The following is a 16,237-nucleotide window of genomic DNA, read 5'->3' as shown; positions in this document are numbered from 1 at the left end:
CCCCCACACTACCAGATGTTTGTTTGTTTGTTTAAAGTTCCTAGCGGTCAGCTTTGTAACCCTTCGCAATCATCAGGTGACCATTTTGTGCTGCATGCTTCTCTCACGGGAGGTGCAGCGGCACAGTGGGTTTGGCCAGGTCCTGTTCTCTGGTGGGCCTGGGTTTGAGCCCTACTTGGGGTGCCTTGTGCCAGACTGGCATCCTGTCTTGGGTGCATCCCCTCCCACCCCGTAGCCCTGCGCCCTGCAGTGCCGGGTTACTCTCGGGCTTACCGCAACCCTGCTCGGGACATATGGGTTCAGCCAGTGTGTGTGCTGCTATCATGCCGCATGTTGACTCACCGAGCACTCTTGAGTGCTAAATGTGACCCACAACCTTTAGAGCTCATCTCCGTGTTTACAGGATCTATTGTTTCCCACGTGACGTCATGATCTCAGCAGGGTGCCGACGGAGGCGCTCAACCATCACGCAGCTGTCGTTGAGCCTCGTCTCTGGTCTTCCCTTTTCTCTATGACTAAGCATCACGGCTTCTGCTTCTCACACCATCCGGTCGCTCTGAGCCGTCGACGTGAACGCCAAAGCCATCACCCTGTATGGACCTTAACGCAGTCCGTGCCCTCATTGTTCGTTTAATTCAGTCCATGCTGCTGCAGAAATTTCTCGGTCTCTGGGATTCCGGACATCACTGTTGAATATACCAAGGTGTTGTGAAAGTGAATGAAACAGCGGTGAAGGGAGGTGCCCACTTGATTAACCCAGCGAAATACTCACGGTGACACCCTATGAGTTGATGTAGTGCTTGGGGATGAGATAAAGCCTCCTGGAGATTTATGATGGCACTTCTCAATGGCCTAGTGTACAGTCCTTGGCATAAGCACAAGAAATGTAACTTCTTATCCAATGTATATTAAATTACATACATCTGAAGACCATTCAAGCCTACTTTTTTATTAATTTGGTAGTTGAATATAAGAAGGGTGTTTGAGTGCCTTTGGATACTTCATTCCGTCTTAATCACATCTATCGCAGAGCTGGGTGCTAAAGTCCTGGCTCTAAGACGAGGGGGGTGAAAGTGTTGAAAAAGTGAGAGGCGCCAGCTGTCTCCGTCACTCAGCCAGCTGCAGGAGCGCAGAAGGCTGAAGAAGGGACAAGGAGCGGAGACCGATTACCAAAAAACAGTACCTCATCTGCCTCCATGAGGTACCACCTGGACCCCTGTAGGGCTCACTCCAGGAGCTTCTGGTCTTCCCGTGAATCCTTTTGGTGGCACTGTGGGCAGATCAATGAGACATGGAGTCATATTTACCCCCCGCTGGGCTACCAGCAATCTGATCTGAAATAAGCCCAGCTATATATATGTGTCTCACCCTGAAGGCTTTTTTATGCGCCTCAAAATATAGAAGGGTAAGTCAAAAAGTATCCCCGATATATTCATAAAAGCATATTGAGGATACTTTTTGCCTAACCCCTCATACATAGCAGTTGCAGGAACAGTGTTGCGGCCGGTACCACAGTAACCACCATCAAGCGGGTCTTCATCCTTTGCACCATGAAGTTATGCTTCTGGTCAACGGACTCTAAACTGACCTCATCCCTGGACATAGACTGAAAAACTGCTCTCACAGCTTAGCAGTGTGTAAAGACATCTTTAAATACAATTACGCTGGTTTATTTTTCTCAGCCGTGTTTTTGTATAAAGCACAAAGCACAGTATAAAGGCCATGCTCAGTATTGGCCTTGAAGCACCTTTGCAAGCATCTGAACCACAGCTGTTCAGGGTGGACAGAACACGATTCTCATACTGAGTGTGGATGTTATCGCGATTAATGTTTTTATTTAAGGTTAACATTGTTAGTTCGACTGCATAAGCAGCTGTAATAATGGCATCTGTATTCACACACACACACACTGTCTGAAGCTGCTTGTCCCGAGCAGGGTCGCGGCGAGCCGGAGCCTAACCCGGCAACACAGGACACGGGGCCACAGGGGACACAGCCAGGACGGCACCTCGAGGAGGACTCCAACCCCAGACCCACCAGAGAGCAGGGACAGGCCAAACCTGCTGTGCCACCGCACGCCTGGCATCTGTATTGGTTTTGAAAAAAGGGCAATTTAGCAGGAAAATGGGGCAGCTGGTAGCGTAGTGGTTAGCGCTGCTGCCTCTGGACCCAACAGTTGCAAGTCTGAATCCTACCTAGTAGTACCCTTAAGCAAGGTACTTAACCTAAATTGCACGAGTAAAATTACCCAATTGTGTAAATGATTGTAGGTAGCTGAGCATTTGGTTTTGCTTTGGAGAAATTCGATAAATGTAAAGATGTCACGTTTCCAGGGGGTGCGGTGGCGCAGTGGGTTGGACCGCAGTCCCGCTCTCCGGTGGGTCTGGGGTTCGAGTCCCGCTTGGGGTGCCTTGCGACGGACTGGCGTCCCGTCCTGGGTGTGTCCCCTGCCCCTCCGGTCTTACGCCCTCTGTTACCGGGTGGGCTCCGGTTCCCCCGTGACCCCGTATGGGATAAGCGGTTCTGAAAATGTGTGTGTGTCACGTTTCCATTGGTTTGCAGGTGAAACATTTGTTTTCCTCTAAACCCAAACAAGTGCAGTCCAAAAATGAAAATAACATATGGATCATCTCACAAACTCTTAATTTCATGTAGGGTAGAGTATGCCGGTTTTTTTGCACTGCCATAGCAGGTCTTGTCCTTAATGATATCTGGTCTCCAGCCCCTTTCCCTGACTTCTGCTTCCTTGATCTCAACACACTCATCTCATGTCATTTCCCCTCATATTTGTTGCTGTATGGATTTGCTGAACAGGTGGTCTTTTCACATGGATCACTAAGTATATTTAGCTTCTGAAACCTGAGAGAGGAGCTTGCCGATTGGTCGGCTGGACCACATGATAACCAAGGAGCTGATGCAGCCCTGCGCTCTCTCCCTGCGTTTCTCAGGAGGGAAGAGTTGGGGAGGCTCTGGCGGCTTGGGATACTTTAAACCCTAACTTAACAGGTGAGTGAAAGCCTCCTATTTTCTTGCGCACTTGGTCTGCATGGTCTTCCTTGGTGTTTGGTTGGACTGTTGGATCTATTGGGAGGCCTCAGGTGCCAATTCGAGCATCCGCAGGTGCGTATCCCCAACTGTGTGGGCTTCAACGTGTAGGATCTCCAGGAGCGCCTGCAGGAGGCTCAGGTCTTCCCAAGCATCATTGTAGAGCTCTCCTATAGAATCTTGCACCAGCAGAATCTTCCTCCCTGCCTGAGATGTAGGAAAATGATCATTTTTAAGTAAAATTTCCAAGATTGGTGCTAAAAAAGGGAGCAGTGCACCGTCCTATATTTAACCTGCAGCCTCAGAAGGTATTGGAGATCAGGCCAGCTAAACAAAGCTGCCCAATCAGGCTGCGGCATTAGCTTATATGACAAATAGCTGGAGCGCCAAGGAGCAGCTGTCAGGAGTCTTCAGGCAGGAGCCTTGGTGCTTTGGGTGTCTTGGGTGTCAGACCTTCAGACGTCGAGAGACCTGGAGAAAGCATTCCAGCACAGAAGTTAAATGAGCTCCACCTTTTCACCTGAGGCCACTTGTTCACTATTAGTGAGATGATGCTTTGTTGTTTCTTTTAGGGTTGCAGGGACACAATAAGAGGAATACTGGTTGGGGTCCCTAGTGAGTGGACATTAAGCGGCTTCCTTGCTATAAGGTTGCTGTTAACATTGTCCCTGGAACCTCATTTGAATGGTATGTCCTCTCCTTCCTCACTGTTCCTCTCAAAGCCGCTCTTGTCTCGTTTGTGTATCTGCCGCTCGGACAAAGCAGAAGGCGATGTGCTTGAGCTGCCCATAAATAACAAGGATCAACACGTGTCGGCGAAGATGCCGCTTGCTTTATGGGCAGTCTTATTTTGTGGCCGATGAGGCGGACAAAAATGGATGCTCGCTTCCCGGTCACTCGATCTGAGAATGAGATCAGACGACAACCTTTCAGAACAGCTCGTAAACACGTCTCTCCGGGAGTGTACTTGACGGTGTTGTGTCTCCGCACAGATTCTCTACAAGTGATCAACAATGAAGAAGGCAACATATGTAGAGTATGAAGGTGAAGAAGAGATCGTCGAGGAGGTAAGAAGACATGATCTTCTGCCTTCTGTGATCTTACCACCTTCTGCCTGGGCCACTGGGCCGAGCTATGGGGGAGGACTTCTTTGTGCCAGGTTTACAGGTACGGCACTGGCCTATGAATAGCCGAACCCGTTATTCCAGCGGTCAGCAGATTGGGACTCTGGCACCCGTAGAGCTCTCAGCTCTCGTTTCGCACGGGTTCCTCTCGACAGCCCGCCGTAACTCACCCTCTCTCACGTACACAAAGGTGTGACGTTTCCTCCGTTCCACCTGTGTGCCATTGATCCCATTGCCTGGGGTTCCATTGTCAGGGGCACAGTGTGTATTCAAAGACACACCGTACGCCATCATTGCCCAGGAATATGCACCGCAGGAGATGTTTAGCACAGAAGAAGCTTCACGTGATCCATTATTTCCAAGTTTTCGGTTCCTTTTGCCAAAAAAAATGAACACAACGCTCTGTCTGTGTTTGAACAATGTTTGCGTTTTGTTCCCTTATTCAGTCGAGGCCCTTTTCAAACACACCTCAGCGCAAGGTTCCTATTGTCAGTTGTGAGGTGCAATGCATTCTGGGAGATTTTAGAATATTTTACATGCTGACGGAGGGCATAACCCTATCACCGAGAGCTTTCGCACAGCTGCACGGTCTTGCAGGCTTTACTGAGGACTGTCATTTTTCTGGAGGTGGAGCGGAGCTGCAGAGCTCTGTGCTTCCACTTTGCGCCACGAGTCAAAAAGCAAAGTAGTCGTGATGCAAAAAATGCAGAACGTTATTATTCTTCTGCTCTTCTGACATGGAACGTAGATGCATCCCAGCACACGGCTTATTATAGTCACCACTATTCTATTTCATTGCACCTGATAGATAGATAGATAGATAGATAGATACTGAGCAAGAGGAGGTAATTTTTTCAATTTTTTTCACCTTCTTCACAATATACCTGCTACTCCAGCACTGAAAAAACCTCTTTCAACTTTCCAGCTGTCTGTATATCTGTGCGATTCCCTTTTCTCCGTTCTCTGTGCTGGTGTTGTCTCTGTGTTCAAGTGGAAAAACAGGTGACAAACCTTTTATTCTCCATTTCCAGAGATAAATGACAATAGAAGTTAGCCCTGTACTTGTCTCTGCCTGCGCATATATGCCACCAGTGCCTGAAATGTGAACTACTTGTCAAGTCAATTCAATTCAATTCAGTTCAATTCAATTCAATTCATTTTTATGCGCAGTGAGACAGAGCGCTTTAACACAGGCATAAGGCAAGAAAAACAGATACAGACAAAGAAGACAGTCGACTAATGGCTACCATAATAAAGTACTTTTATAGAGCTATAAGTATGCCTACTGGCCACCGAAGAAAGGAACAAAAACTCCCAACTGAAAGTTGAGGGAGAAAAAAAGAAAAAAAAAACCTCTGGGGGTCCACAGGCCAGTGGTTGCCCACCTGTCCTGGGCATTCTAGAAAGTAACAATTGTCAGCCAGTGTGTAACAAGTAATAAAGATTATGTTGCTAAATGGCATCTTGGATCCCCAGCTCAGCATGGAACGTCTCGATTCATCATGGCAGTTGGTCATCATCCTCAGTTAGCATGGGATTCGTATGTCGCCACTGGCCAGCCTCCTTAGGTCTTATGTAGCGAGGCAGCGCTCAACAAGAAGAAAGAACAAATCTGGGCTTTTCCAGCAAATATAAAAATCGCTTCTGCACAGCACTTCGGTGAACCTTTATTCTGAAGGGCGGCATTTTGTTTTCACTTCTCTTCCATTGTTTTGTTATGATGTTAATTTGATTTTTGAAACTTGGCTGTGTCACGCTGTTAAGTGGCTTCTCTCATCGAATCTGTGGAACGAGTGAAAAAAACACACAGCGGTACTGTAAATTCCGACCTTTCATACGTCCTATGAATTTTGCATGAGCCCGGATTCGGGACGCCAGGATTACTGGGGAGGTGATGAATTATAGATAATGATTTTTTTCCCCAGCAACATAATCTACAACTGGGATTCTTTTAACGTTTGTTATTAGTATTGATTATTGTAGCATTGCTGAATTTGTCACTTGGATATTTACCTTGCTTGAAAGGTGAAATTGAAGAATTTCACCGAAAAAGGTCACGTGTTTTTTCTGCTTAAAAAGTACACGGCACAGAAAGCACAAATATAGTGTTACATGTGTGCAGGATATATGCAGTGAGGTAAATGAGAAGACGAGCGCTGTAAATCACACTCAGCTCGCTGGCAGTGTTAATGTCACGTTTCGAGGGTTCGCATGGAAAAACCACCTGTGTGGCGGCTTTGTTTCTGCCTGGGGGGGGCATGCATCATTGGCTCTGCGCAGTGTGGTGGATTCCCATGGGGAAGCCTCTTTCACGTAGCCGGGTGTGATTTACACGACTCCTTTCCAGCTGCGGTCGATCTTTGACTCTCACTTTGCACACGGTGCCAAGTTCATGCGGCGAACGTGTCGAGAGTTTGAAGAATGCCCATGTGGTAATCTATTGTATTTCTGGAAGCCGGGGGTCCTGGCCTTTGGATTAGCACCTGTGGCGGGGGGTCAGCCTGGTGCTGAAATAGCCTAATTATCCCTGGCAAGACAATCGCTGAGATTGAAATAGACAAAAGGGCTCCGGACCACTTTAGTTGCGCACAGCACTACAGGCCTGAAGTGTTGCTGCAGATTGACGAGTCCTGACACCCTGATTGGCTGAGAAGTACGTCATAAATTTGATTGGATTTTTGTACTTTTTTGTACACTCAATTTCTAGAATAATGGTGGATGTACAAAAAAATATTAATGAAAGGTATCTGTTACATGTTTCAACCCCACGGAGGGATGGCAGGGGTGGGAATCCAAAGCCAGGACATCCAACTCCTCTCCAGTGCTCCAAACACTATCTACACTGGCTGACTGGTGGTGTTCTTGGGCAGCTGGACCAGGTTTTCCCCGAGACATTGAAATCAGCATCTTTTGGTCACCACAGCTGGAAAAAAAAAACTACTCAAAATATTGTGTTCCTAATCCCACTTTTGATTCCCTGCCTGCGAAACAACAGTTTGTCTTATATTTGTAGTATGTTGTGGAGAGTACGGAGTGGATATCGTCCGAAACACAGGTCACCGAGGTAAATCTCCAGAGGACTTTTGGTGAACCAAAGCTGTGGATGCTGCTTCTAGGATGTCCCTGCATGCAATGGGGGTTATTCCATCAAAATAGCCCATGCTGTCATGGGCACTGTGTACATAGACTTTCTGAAACATTAGATATGATTTTGAACAAGCTCTTAATGAAATCATGAAGAGTATGTGTTATAAACTACAGAATTCCTGGATGAAATAGCCTCCCATGAAATTTTGTGTGTGGCTCTTTAGATAAATCCTCACAGGCTAGTGAAAAGAAAGGATTTATTGAGCTTTCTAATTCGCACGTGCTTCCATTGTGTTGTCTTCCCAACTGATGGCTCTCAGTGCAACTGAACCGCTCTGTCTGTCGCCGGCTCCATAACCACTCAGTAACCACCATCTGCCCAATTTCTTGGCCATATCAAGTAGAGCATAGCTACTCTAGCTGTAGTTCTACTCTAGTTGTACTTCTGCTCCAGTTGTAGTTCATGTAGCTCTTTGTGCTTCCATCAGCTTCCGCCATTCTTAGATTTAGTGTAACCAATGTGATGAATAAAGCATCGTTAGTAATGTTGGATATGTAGTATGTCCAGGCAAAAGCTTTTTGTAACTGAAGTCAGGGTATGAGTGAAAAATAATATCTGAAATATGTGAATGATCACACTCATTACGATACCTCAGTCCACTTCTTTTTTGTCAAATAGAAGAGAAATTAAGTATGTTTTTCATTTTATCCTAAATTTAATTCTCTGTTAACATTCTCATGAATTGTGTTAAAATTTTAAACCTAAATTCATTAAAATTCATTTTTTGGAATTCATTATTATTATTATTATTATTATTATGAAATATGCACAGTAAACAACACTGATGACAACCATAGTCTTATCTGTGTTCATTATGGTAATAAGAGGTTAGTTTACCTTCAGTACTCTTTGATATGTCCCTAAACTCGTCTCTTCTGTTCGCCAGGCTGGGGGGTTGCCTGTGCGGAAGGTCAAGAAGAAGGCGAAGGTGGACACCTCCAAGTTCATGACCCCATACCTGGCCCACAGCGAGAAGATGCAGGAGCTCTTCAGCCATGTATGGACACATCATCCCTGAAAGCCCCGTTATGAGCATTTTCACATACTCTTGCACACACGTGTCCTCAGTTGCTGATTCTCTGGGGTCCCTCTGCAGAACAAGTACCGGGAAACATATGAGCTGAACAAGGGCCAGCCGTACAATATCTCACCTGACACCATGGAGATCAGAAGGATCAAGAAAGCTCAGGAGCAGCTCAGCGAGGTACATTTTGACCCCTGCTGTAGTAAATCCAAAATATTCTCAAATTCTATCTTCTCTTCTGCATCTTGTCACTGTCATTCTGTCTGTGCTGTGGAAGTTTCTGTCACCAAGACAAATTCCTTGTATGTGTGAACATACTTGGCAATAAAGCTCATTCTGATTCTGATTCTCTTTGCTCAATCACGTGATTTATCCTGTTTGATGCTCACTTTCCTGTGATCGCTGGCATCTTCTTCCTCTAGGTCAAATATCGCATGGAAGGTATAAAGTCCCAGACGATGTGCAACTATGATGGAGAGGCCAGGGAAATCGGTCATGCGAAAAACGTTTCTGAGCTTGTTAGCAAAGTAAGTAGTTCCTTCCCGAAAACACACATGAAAAGCACACATACAAGCAAAATATATTCGTGCTTAGCATAAATATTTTATGTTGTCCCAAAATAGTCACTGAGGCCTGCGGTTTCAGAAATTTTCTGACCAGATCAGCACATAAAGATGAGGGAAGATTTTTGGAGAAATTTTACCAGAAATTTCTGAAAATCAAAGAAATTTAAGTTAAATTTACGAAATTTCTTTAAAACCAAAGGTTGATTCAACAAAATAATTACGCTACAAATTTTTATAAAGGAGGAGTCTTGAGCCTCAGTGCTGCGAAAAAGTAGTGGAATATCGACCAGTGGTGTTTTTGTAGGTTCTGTACAGGCAGAAATGGGATGAGACCAAGGACAGGTACTTGCTGCCCCCCGATGCCCCGGAACTTGTGCTGGCCATGAAGAATGCCGCTAACTACAGCAAGGTATTATTTAGCATGCATAAATATATAAATAATCTGGAGGTTTTGATCAGTAAGACCTTTGATTTGAATTTCCCACTGGGGATCAATAAAGTATCTATCTATCTATCTATCTATCTATCTATCTATCTATCTATCTATCTATCTATCTATCTAATCGGTTTTGGTTGGTTCTGTGTCTCTCTGCCTCTCAGAAATTGTACACAGAGGCCTGGAACGAGGACAAGACCATGTACTACCCGTACAGTGACAGTCCAGAGCTCCGCAGGGTGGCGAATGCTCAGGAAATTCTCAGCGATGTGAGTCGCCTTCACTCCCCTCCGTCGCAGTGCGGCGCCACTGCCAAAACAGCGATGTTCCCGAGCAAACGTCGCTGCTTCGTTAACAAATTTACACCAATCCTGTTTCATTGTCCTGTTCACTGCGTTCCACTCAAAAAATAGTGGCTACTTTAAGAGGGCAGCCAGTAGTATAGTGGTTAGTGCTGCAGTCTTTGTGCCCAAGGGTTGCAGGTTTAACTCCTACTGCTTACAATAGTACCCTTGAGCAAGGTACTTACCCTAAAGTGCTCCAGTAAGATTCCCCAATTGTGTAAATGGGTAGATAATTGCAAGTTACTTTGGAGAAAAGTTCCAGATGAACAAGTACATTTTAATGACACTGCTACCCTGACTTTTGTTTCCTCTATTTCAGCTTTCAAGGTTATTTCAGTACTGAGTCACGTGGTCCTAAAGGACTGTTTTTTTCCCCGTCCTACAGATATTTATAGAAGGCTGTTAATTTCGTCACCTCCAAACTCCCTTTGTGAGAATGTGCAGATGTACGAAAACAATTCTGCTGACTCAGCGAGAAGCGCTCCCTGGGTTTACACCAATTAGAGATTAACTTTGCAGATATTCAGGAATTTGTCTGAAGATGCTGAGGTGGCTGATATCCTCGCGGAGTAAAATATGCACACATGGGACTCGCAAGCTCACGCTGCCTGATGGGGGGGTTTACACGTGACACACTTTTGCCCTTGTGGTTCTCCGGTGCAGGTCAAGTACAAGAAGGGACACGATGAGCGCAAGGCGAAGTACACCTCCCTTCCCGATCCCCCCGACGTGGAGCTGGCCAAGAGGGTCTTCACTCAGCTCAGTGATGTAAGTTCTCAGCCTCCCCGATCCACACAATCACTTCATATAGCAGGATAAGTCTGTGTCCAAGCGTTCATTACTCCTACAGACCTGGTGAGGGACAGGACCATCAGTTTCACCTAAACCACTTGTGATTAAGACTATTATTATTATTATTATTATTATTATTATTATTATTATTATTATTATGGTCGTCATCTTCTCAGTCAGTGTCTTGCCTTTACTCTATTTTACTGCCTCTGAAAAAATCAGTGCAGCACACAGAAGCGTGAGAGTTTGAAACAATGTGAGAAGACTATGTGTGACTTTGAGGTCCATCATAGGAGGTGAAACAAGGTCCTTCTGGTAGGGATTTTCATGGGGTTTTGGGGGCTAAACCCAACCGAGGCAGCCGTCCTCAGGAAGGTCCATCCTTCTGTTCTTTCTCTCCATACTGACTGACCAGCAACTTTCTGGGGCGACCGAGCTCAGCGGGAAAGAGGGGTGTAACTACTGCCTTTGGCAAGTCCCACCATCCATTCCCTTAGTACTCATCTGTCTGAGAGACAATGATGGACATTCAGACATATAATAAAGGACATCACTTGTCTCTCTTTGCAATGCCGTTCCCTTAGACTCCTCTCCAGAAACACAGTAGTGCAGTGTGGTACCTTCCAGGATATTTGTTTCTTTGTAAAATACATTCATTAAAATATTGGAAAACATGGAAATTTTATCCATGATGTCTCTGGAAACTGTCTTGCAGTATGAAAAAGTGTGCTTAGTGCCACATACCTACTGAATATATGTCAGTAGAGTTTTTTTCCATCTTTAAAAACATCAGTAAATTATTTGGAACACATCTAAGAAAACAGACTACCAAATACCAAACCCATCCTACATGTCATGTTCCATACAAATAAAGTATAAAGTAAAAAACAGCATAAGCTTACAAAAAAAGCCATATTCAGACAGAAGTAAAATCCATCCTCTCATTAAAAATGACCAATAATGAAATGTTAAAAAAATCAAAAATCTCCCATTCATTTCAAAGAATAGAAAACTCTAGGACACACAAATATTAACCCAATAATCACAATATATCTAAACAGCCAATAGCCAGCAGCTTCAAATGTATCAAAGTCTCAACACATTTCTAAAAATCTGTCCACTCCATTATTCCACAAAAATCGACAAACCATTCATACATAACTTAAAAATCAATTCAAATCCGACACAACAATCTAAAAAGCTATTAAGTATCAACCCTTTCAAATCCTATTAAAGTCAAATTAAAATCACCAATCTAAGAGTTTCTCCAATCAATACTTCCCCACCTCTCAGGTGTCATTTAAGTTTACATTTGTTAGGTAGCTTTTTCAAAAGATGGTTAAGGTGCTCACCATAACCTTGCTCTTATCCCCTGCAGCTCAAATACCGGGAGGAGTACAACACACACGTTAAGGGCCAGTGGTGTGAAACGCCTTATTTTGACATTGCAGTAGGGAAGATGGTCATGGACAACATCAGCGCGGTAAGTTACATGGTCTTGAACGCTGCTCTCCTCGTTCGCTCTTCGGGTTTTCGACTTCTACGGACCGTAAAGCATTGTGGGTAATTTTTGGGCCTGAAATGCTGTGCTTCACGCTCACTATTTCTCAGCCTTAGCCTCAGCCGCATTCGAAATGAGCAATCAGAAAGAGTCCTGTCGTGTTAGCAAAGTATGTGTGAAAACACAGTTATCTGTCTTGCTCAAACACAGATGCGTCCAGTTTTAAATGTCTCTCTTCTTTTTTTATCCTTCCACGGCCCCAGAAAAAGTACGTAGCTGACCATGAGGACACGAAAGACCAAATTTACTTCATGCAAACGGAGACCCCGGAATACGAGTCGCACAAGAAGGCTAGAGAAGCTTCAAGCACAGTGAGTGTCCTTCGCCTGCGGGAGGGATGCCCTGATGGACATGTGTCCTTCTACGATGGGATGAGAACGGGGAGAGTGTGTATGCAGAGATCTCCTTTCACAAGACACACATGCTCGCCCGCTGTGGGTTGACCTTTCCTTGCAAGAAGAACATGAGTCAACCCTTTGGATTTTCGCTCTGGCTGAGACGGGGATGTTTCCATTGCCTTGGCCAGTAACCTTGCCATGCGTTTATGGCCGATGGTTCATCCAAACGTAGGGTGAATCGCAGGAAAACAGCACCGATCACAAAGGGTGTATTGTACACTGACTCAGCTGATAATCATACCTGACCGAAAATAATAGAAATCATCTTTGTATGAAGAATTTTTGCACCTTAAGATAGTTATATTTATTTAGCAGACACTTTTCTCCAAGGCGACTTCCAATGAACTCTACGTAGTGTTATGAGCCCACACACCTTATTCACCGTGGTGACTTACACTGCTAGATACAATACTGACACTGGGTCACTCATCCATACATCAGTGGAACACACACACTCTCTCTGTCACTCACACACTATGGGGGAACCTGAGCAGTAGGTCTTTGGAGTGTGGGTGGAAACCAGAGCACCTGGCAAAACCCATGCAAACATGGGGAGAACATGCAAACTCCTCACAGACTGAACGGGAATCAAACCCACATCCTTTTGCACCACCCAGGCGCTACTCTTTGCGCCATTGTGGTTAAACCCATCCGTATCGGGTTTCCAAACTCACCAGTTAGTGGCTGTCAGTCATGGGTAGAGGTAGGATTTGGGTTTGAAGCTCCTTGGCATTGGGTACTCTGGAACAGTTGACGGGTCAGTGGATCCTGTTGCGTTTTTCACTCTTGCCCTCATTGTGTCCTGCCTCTTTTCCTCAGGTCAAATATAAGAAGGACTATGAGAAGACCAAAGCGGTGGCAGATTACAATGTTCTTCCTGCGACAGAAAACCCCCTTCTGAGACAGATGAGATACGCCGGCAGCATACTGAGCGATGTGCGTGCGTCATCATTCACCTATCGTTTCCACACACTTACCCATGATTTTACCACTTCTACGCAGCTCGTCCTTTTACTGTAGTAATCTAAGTTAAATGTCTTACACAAGCGTCCTTCAGCAGAACCCCAAATGTATACACTAAGCTTCCAGGTCAATGTAGTCCTGACCCTTCGTCTGGTCTGCGGGACCTATTTCTCCAGCATGGAGTCTTAAAAAAAATCTAGACATCAGTCATAAACAATAAAATTTGACCGTTTTGCAACAACTAGGAGGGATTTTGGCTGTTCCCTGCCAACCTGTGATGACATATTATAGTAAGTAACTGTAGCTCCTCCTCATAACTATGTATTCCACTGTGAATTTCAGGTTGTAACATCCTGGTAGGTTTTAACATTTAATCTGATATCTTATCTTGGTGTGTTTTACTCTCTCTGCAGAAAGTGTACAAGGAGAACTACGAGAAATCAAAAGGTTCGAGTATCAACTATTGCGATACTCCCAAGTTCCAGATGGACAACGTGCTGAAAAACTTCTCAGATGTAAGCTCTTCATCCTGTTATCGTCTTCAAATATAAAATGAACTTGGCAGGGCCTGTGTGTTGTTTCTGATGTTGTCCTCTTTCTGCAGCTGCATTACAAAGAAAAGTATGAAAGTGACGTGAAGGGACATTACATCGGCAGCTATGAAGACGTCTACATGCTCCACTGTCAGAAGATGGAGGAGATAAAGAGCGACGTAAGTCCACCAGTCAACCGCACCTTGTGTTACGAACGTTCGAGTTTCCTGAGATGCAACCAGCCATTCGCTGGCAATTCAATTGCATTCAAGAGGAACAGGAATTTGACACAAATTCACATCGCTTTTACAGTGTTTACAGCTCCGGTCTTGTGTTGCTTAGTGTTTCTGCTCAGTAACAAGATAATAAACACTGTGTATGTTTATGGGATGAATTGATCAGCAATCAGCACTGAATAAGAGTTCGTGAAGACCATGAATTTTCAGTCCTTTTAAATTAGTTTTGTTTTAACATACATTGAGGGTAATACAAATGTAATAAAATGACCTTTAATCGTGATATTGCTTAGTTTGAAGTTAGTGAAAAATAATAAAATTAAAATGCTCGAATTTGATGGACAGGAATCCAGACATCCTGTTTACTCAAACCATGTGTTTCTGGAATATTCACCAGGCCACCGCAACCCTTGACTGAACACATGGTTACTGGCACTGAATGAATGAATGAATGAATGAATGGGTGGAAGTGGTATTTTTAGTTATTATGTTTTATTTGAGGGGGTGCGGTGGCGCAGTGGGTTGGACCACAGTCCTGCTCTCCGGTGAGTCTGGGGTTCGAGTCCCGCTTGGGGTGCCTTGCGGCGGACTGGCGTCCCGTCCTGGGTGTGTCCCCTCTCCCTCCGGCCTTACGCCCTGTGTTGCCGGGTAGGCTCCGGTTCCCCGTGACCCTGTATGGGACAAGCGGTTCTGAAGTTGTGTGTGTGTTTTATTTGAAGTTTTTAAACATTTTGCTGAGTAAATGAAGGGATATCTCCATGATATAGCTTTAATTGATTATGAATTGCTGTGTAAAATTTTGTAAAAGTAACTTTAGAGATACAAACAAATGAAGGAACTCCTGTTCTCAGATGTGTTTGTAAGTTAAGAAGTTGTTTTATGCTTTAGTTCAAACCAACTTTCAGCCCTTCCTGAGATAAAGGTGTTCCTAAGCAGGGTTATGAACAAAAAATTATACGAAAGGGACCATGTTATCATTGGTTACATGACAGTTATTACTGATTGTTCTCATATTAACCCTAAAGTTACTTGTGTTAAGAAGCAGTTTGTAATGCATAATTTTAATAAAGCTTTTTGAACTTGCAGCATACGGTTGTCTTAATATTAATGTGACTTATGATTTGGCGGTTAATGGAAAGGAGAAATATGTTTGCTATAGTTAAACATATATTTGCATTTCCAGATTTACTTGTTACTTGTTTTTTGGTGCCTCCACATATTTTCAATAACTTCAATCTTTTTTGACCCCAGAGGAATTATAAAGCAGATTATGAAGACATGAAGACAAGATGCTACTTTCCCCAGACCCTAACTCCTGAATATGAAGCTACAAAGAAACTGCATGAATGTAGTGATGTGAGCACAGTTCTTTTAAATTGTCCTACACCTTACCTAATAATAATAATAATAATAATGACTCATTTAAAATTAATTTTGGTCAGTAAAGTCAAAGGCTTACATTTCACTTCATATTCTTGGCATCTTATAATTTTCATTGGGTTTTGCTGTATTTTTTGGCAACATCGCTGTGACATTTGCTGGTGTTTTCATTATTCGTTCCTGCAGAAAGTATACAAGCTGCATCCAGACAAGGTGAAGTTCACACAGGTGCCGGACTCCCCCGTCCTGGTACAAGCGGCCATCAACGCCAAACAGTTGAGTGATGTACGTGTCTCCAAAAAAGCGGAAATGACACTAGTTTGCTCACCTGTATGACACAACAGAATGATAATAGATCCTTGCTCCTTCTTGATGCCACCGCTGTCCTACCCTGGGTGTCATGGAAACCAGAGCAAAAAAGACTGTGATATTATTAGAAACACCATGTGGTCAGTTTGTTAAAAATAAACCTCTGAAGGGGAACACGGGAGCGGTCAGCAGTGCCGCCTAGTGAGACGGAGACGTTTTGTGCACCCAGACTCACACCTAGTCTATCTGTTTTCCAGCTTAATTACAAGGAGGAGTACGAAAAGCAGAAGTTCAAATGCACCGTGCCCCCTGACGAACCCTTCTTCATTCAGTCCCGAGTCAACGCCTACAACCTCAGTGACGTGAGTGCCGTCACTC

General features: G+C 44.4%; 1 protein-coding gene across 11 annotated transcripts in view; it reads left to right on the top strand.

Moving 5' to 3' along the window:
• The first annotated feature begins 2,933 nt into the window (after nt 1-2,933).
• Nucleotides 2,934-16,237, top strand: part of neb (nebulin) — a 65,093-nt gene continuing 51,789 nt past the window's right edge. For all 11 annotated transcript variants that reach the window (XM_029257051.1, XM_029257054.1, XM_029257052.1 and 8 more), the window contains exons 1-18: nt 2,934-3,006; nt 3,618-3,732; nt 4,038-4,112; nt 7,183-7,233; nt 8,204-8,314; nt 8,414-8,521; nt 8,764-8,868; nt 9,212-9,316; nt 9,508-9,612; nt 10,351-10,455; nt 11,858-11,962; nt 12,244-12,351; nt 13,258-13,374; nt 13,815-13,916; nt 14,006-14,113; nt 15,422-15,526; nt 15,737-15,835; nt 16,117-16,221. In XM_029257051.1, the coding sequence (XP_029112884.1) occupies nt 4,059-4,112; nt 7,183-7,233; nt 8,204-8,314; nt 8,414-8,521; nt 8,764-8,868; nt 9,212-9,316; nt 9,508-9,612; nt 10,351-10,455; nt 11,858-11,962; nt 12,244-12,351; nt 13,258-13,374; nt 13,815-13,916; nt 14,006-14,113; nt 15,422-15,526; nt 15,737-15,835; nt 16,117-16,221 (1,593 nt within the window). In that variant the 5' untranslated portion in view covers nt 2,934-3,006; nt 3,618-3,732; nt 4,038-4,058. The remainder of the gene's footprint in view (nt 3,007-3,617; nt 3,733-4,037; nt 4,113-7,182; nt 7,234-8,203; nt 8,315-8,413; nt 8,522-8,763; nt 8,869-9,211; nt 9,317-9,507; nt 9,613-10,350; nt 10,456-11,857; nt 11,963-12,243; nt 12,352-13,257; nt 13,375-13,814; nt 13,917-14,005; nt 14,114-15,421; nt 15,527-15,736; nt 15,836-16,116; nt 16,222-16,237) is intronic.

This window comes from Scleropages formosus, chromosome 12 (genome assembly GCF_900964775.1).
Source record: "Scleropages formosus chromosome 12, fSclFor1.1, whole genome shotgun sequence".
NCBI classification, from domain to species: Eukaryota; Metazoa; Chordata; class Actinopteri; order Osteoglossiformes; family Osteoglossidae; genus Scleropages; species Scleropages formosus.
Note: the sequence above shows the minus strand (reverse complement) of the source record. Positions and strands in the feature narration are given on the sequence as shown.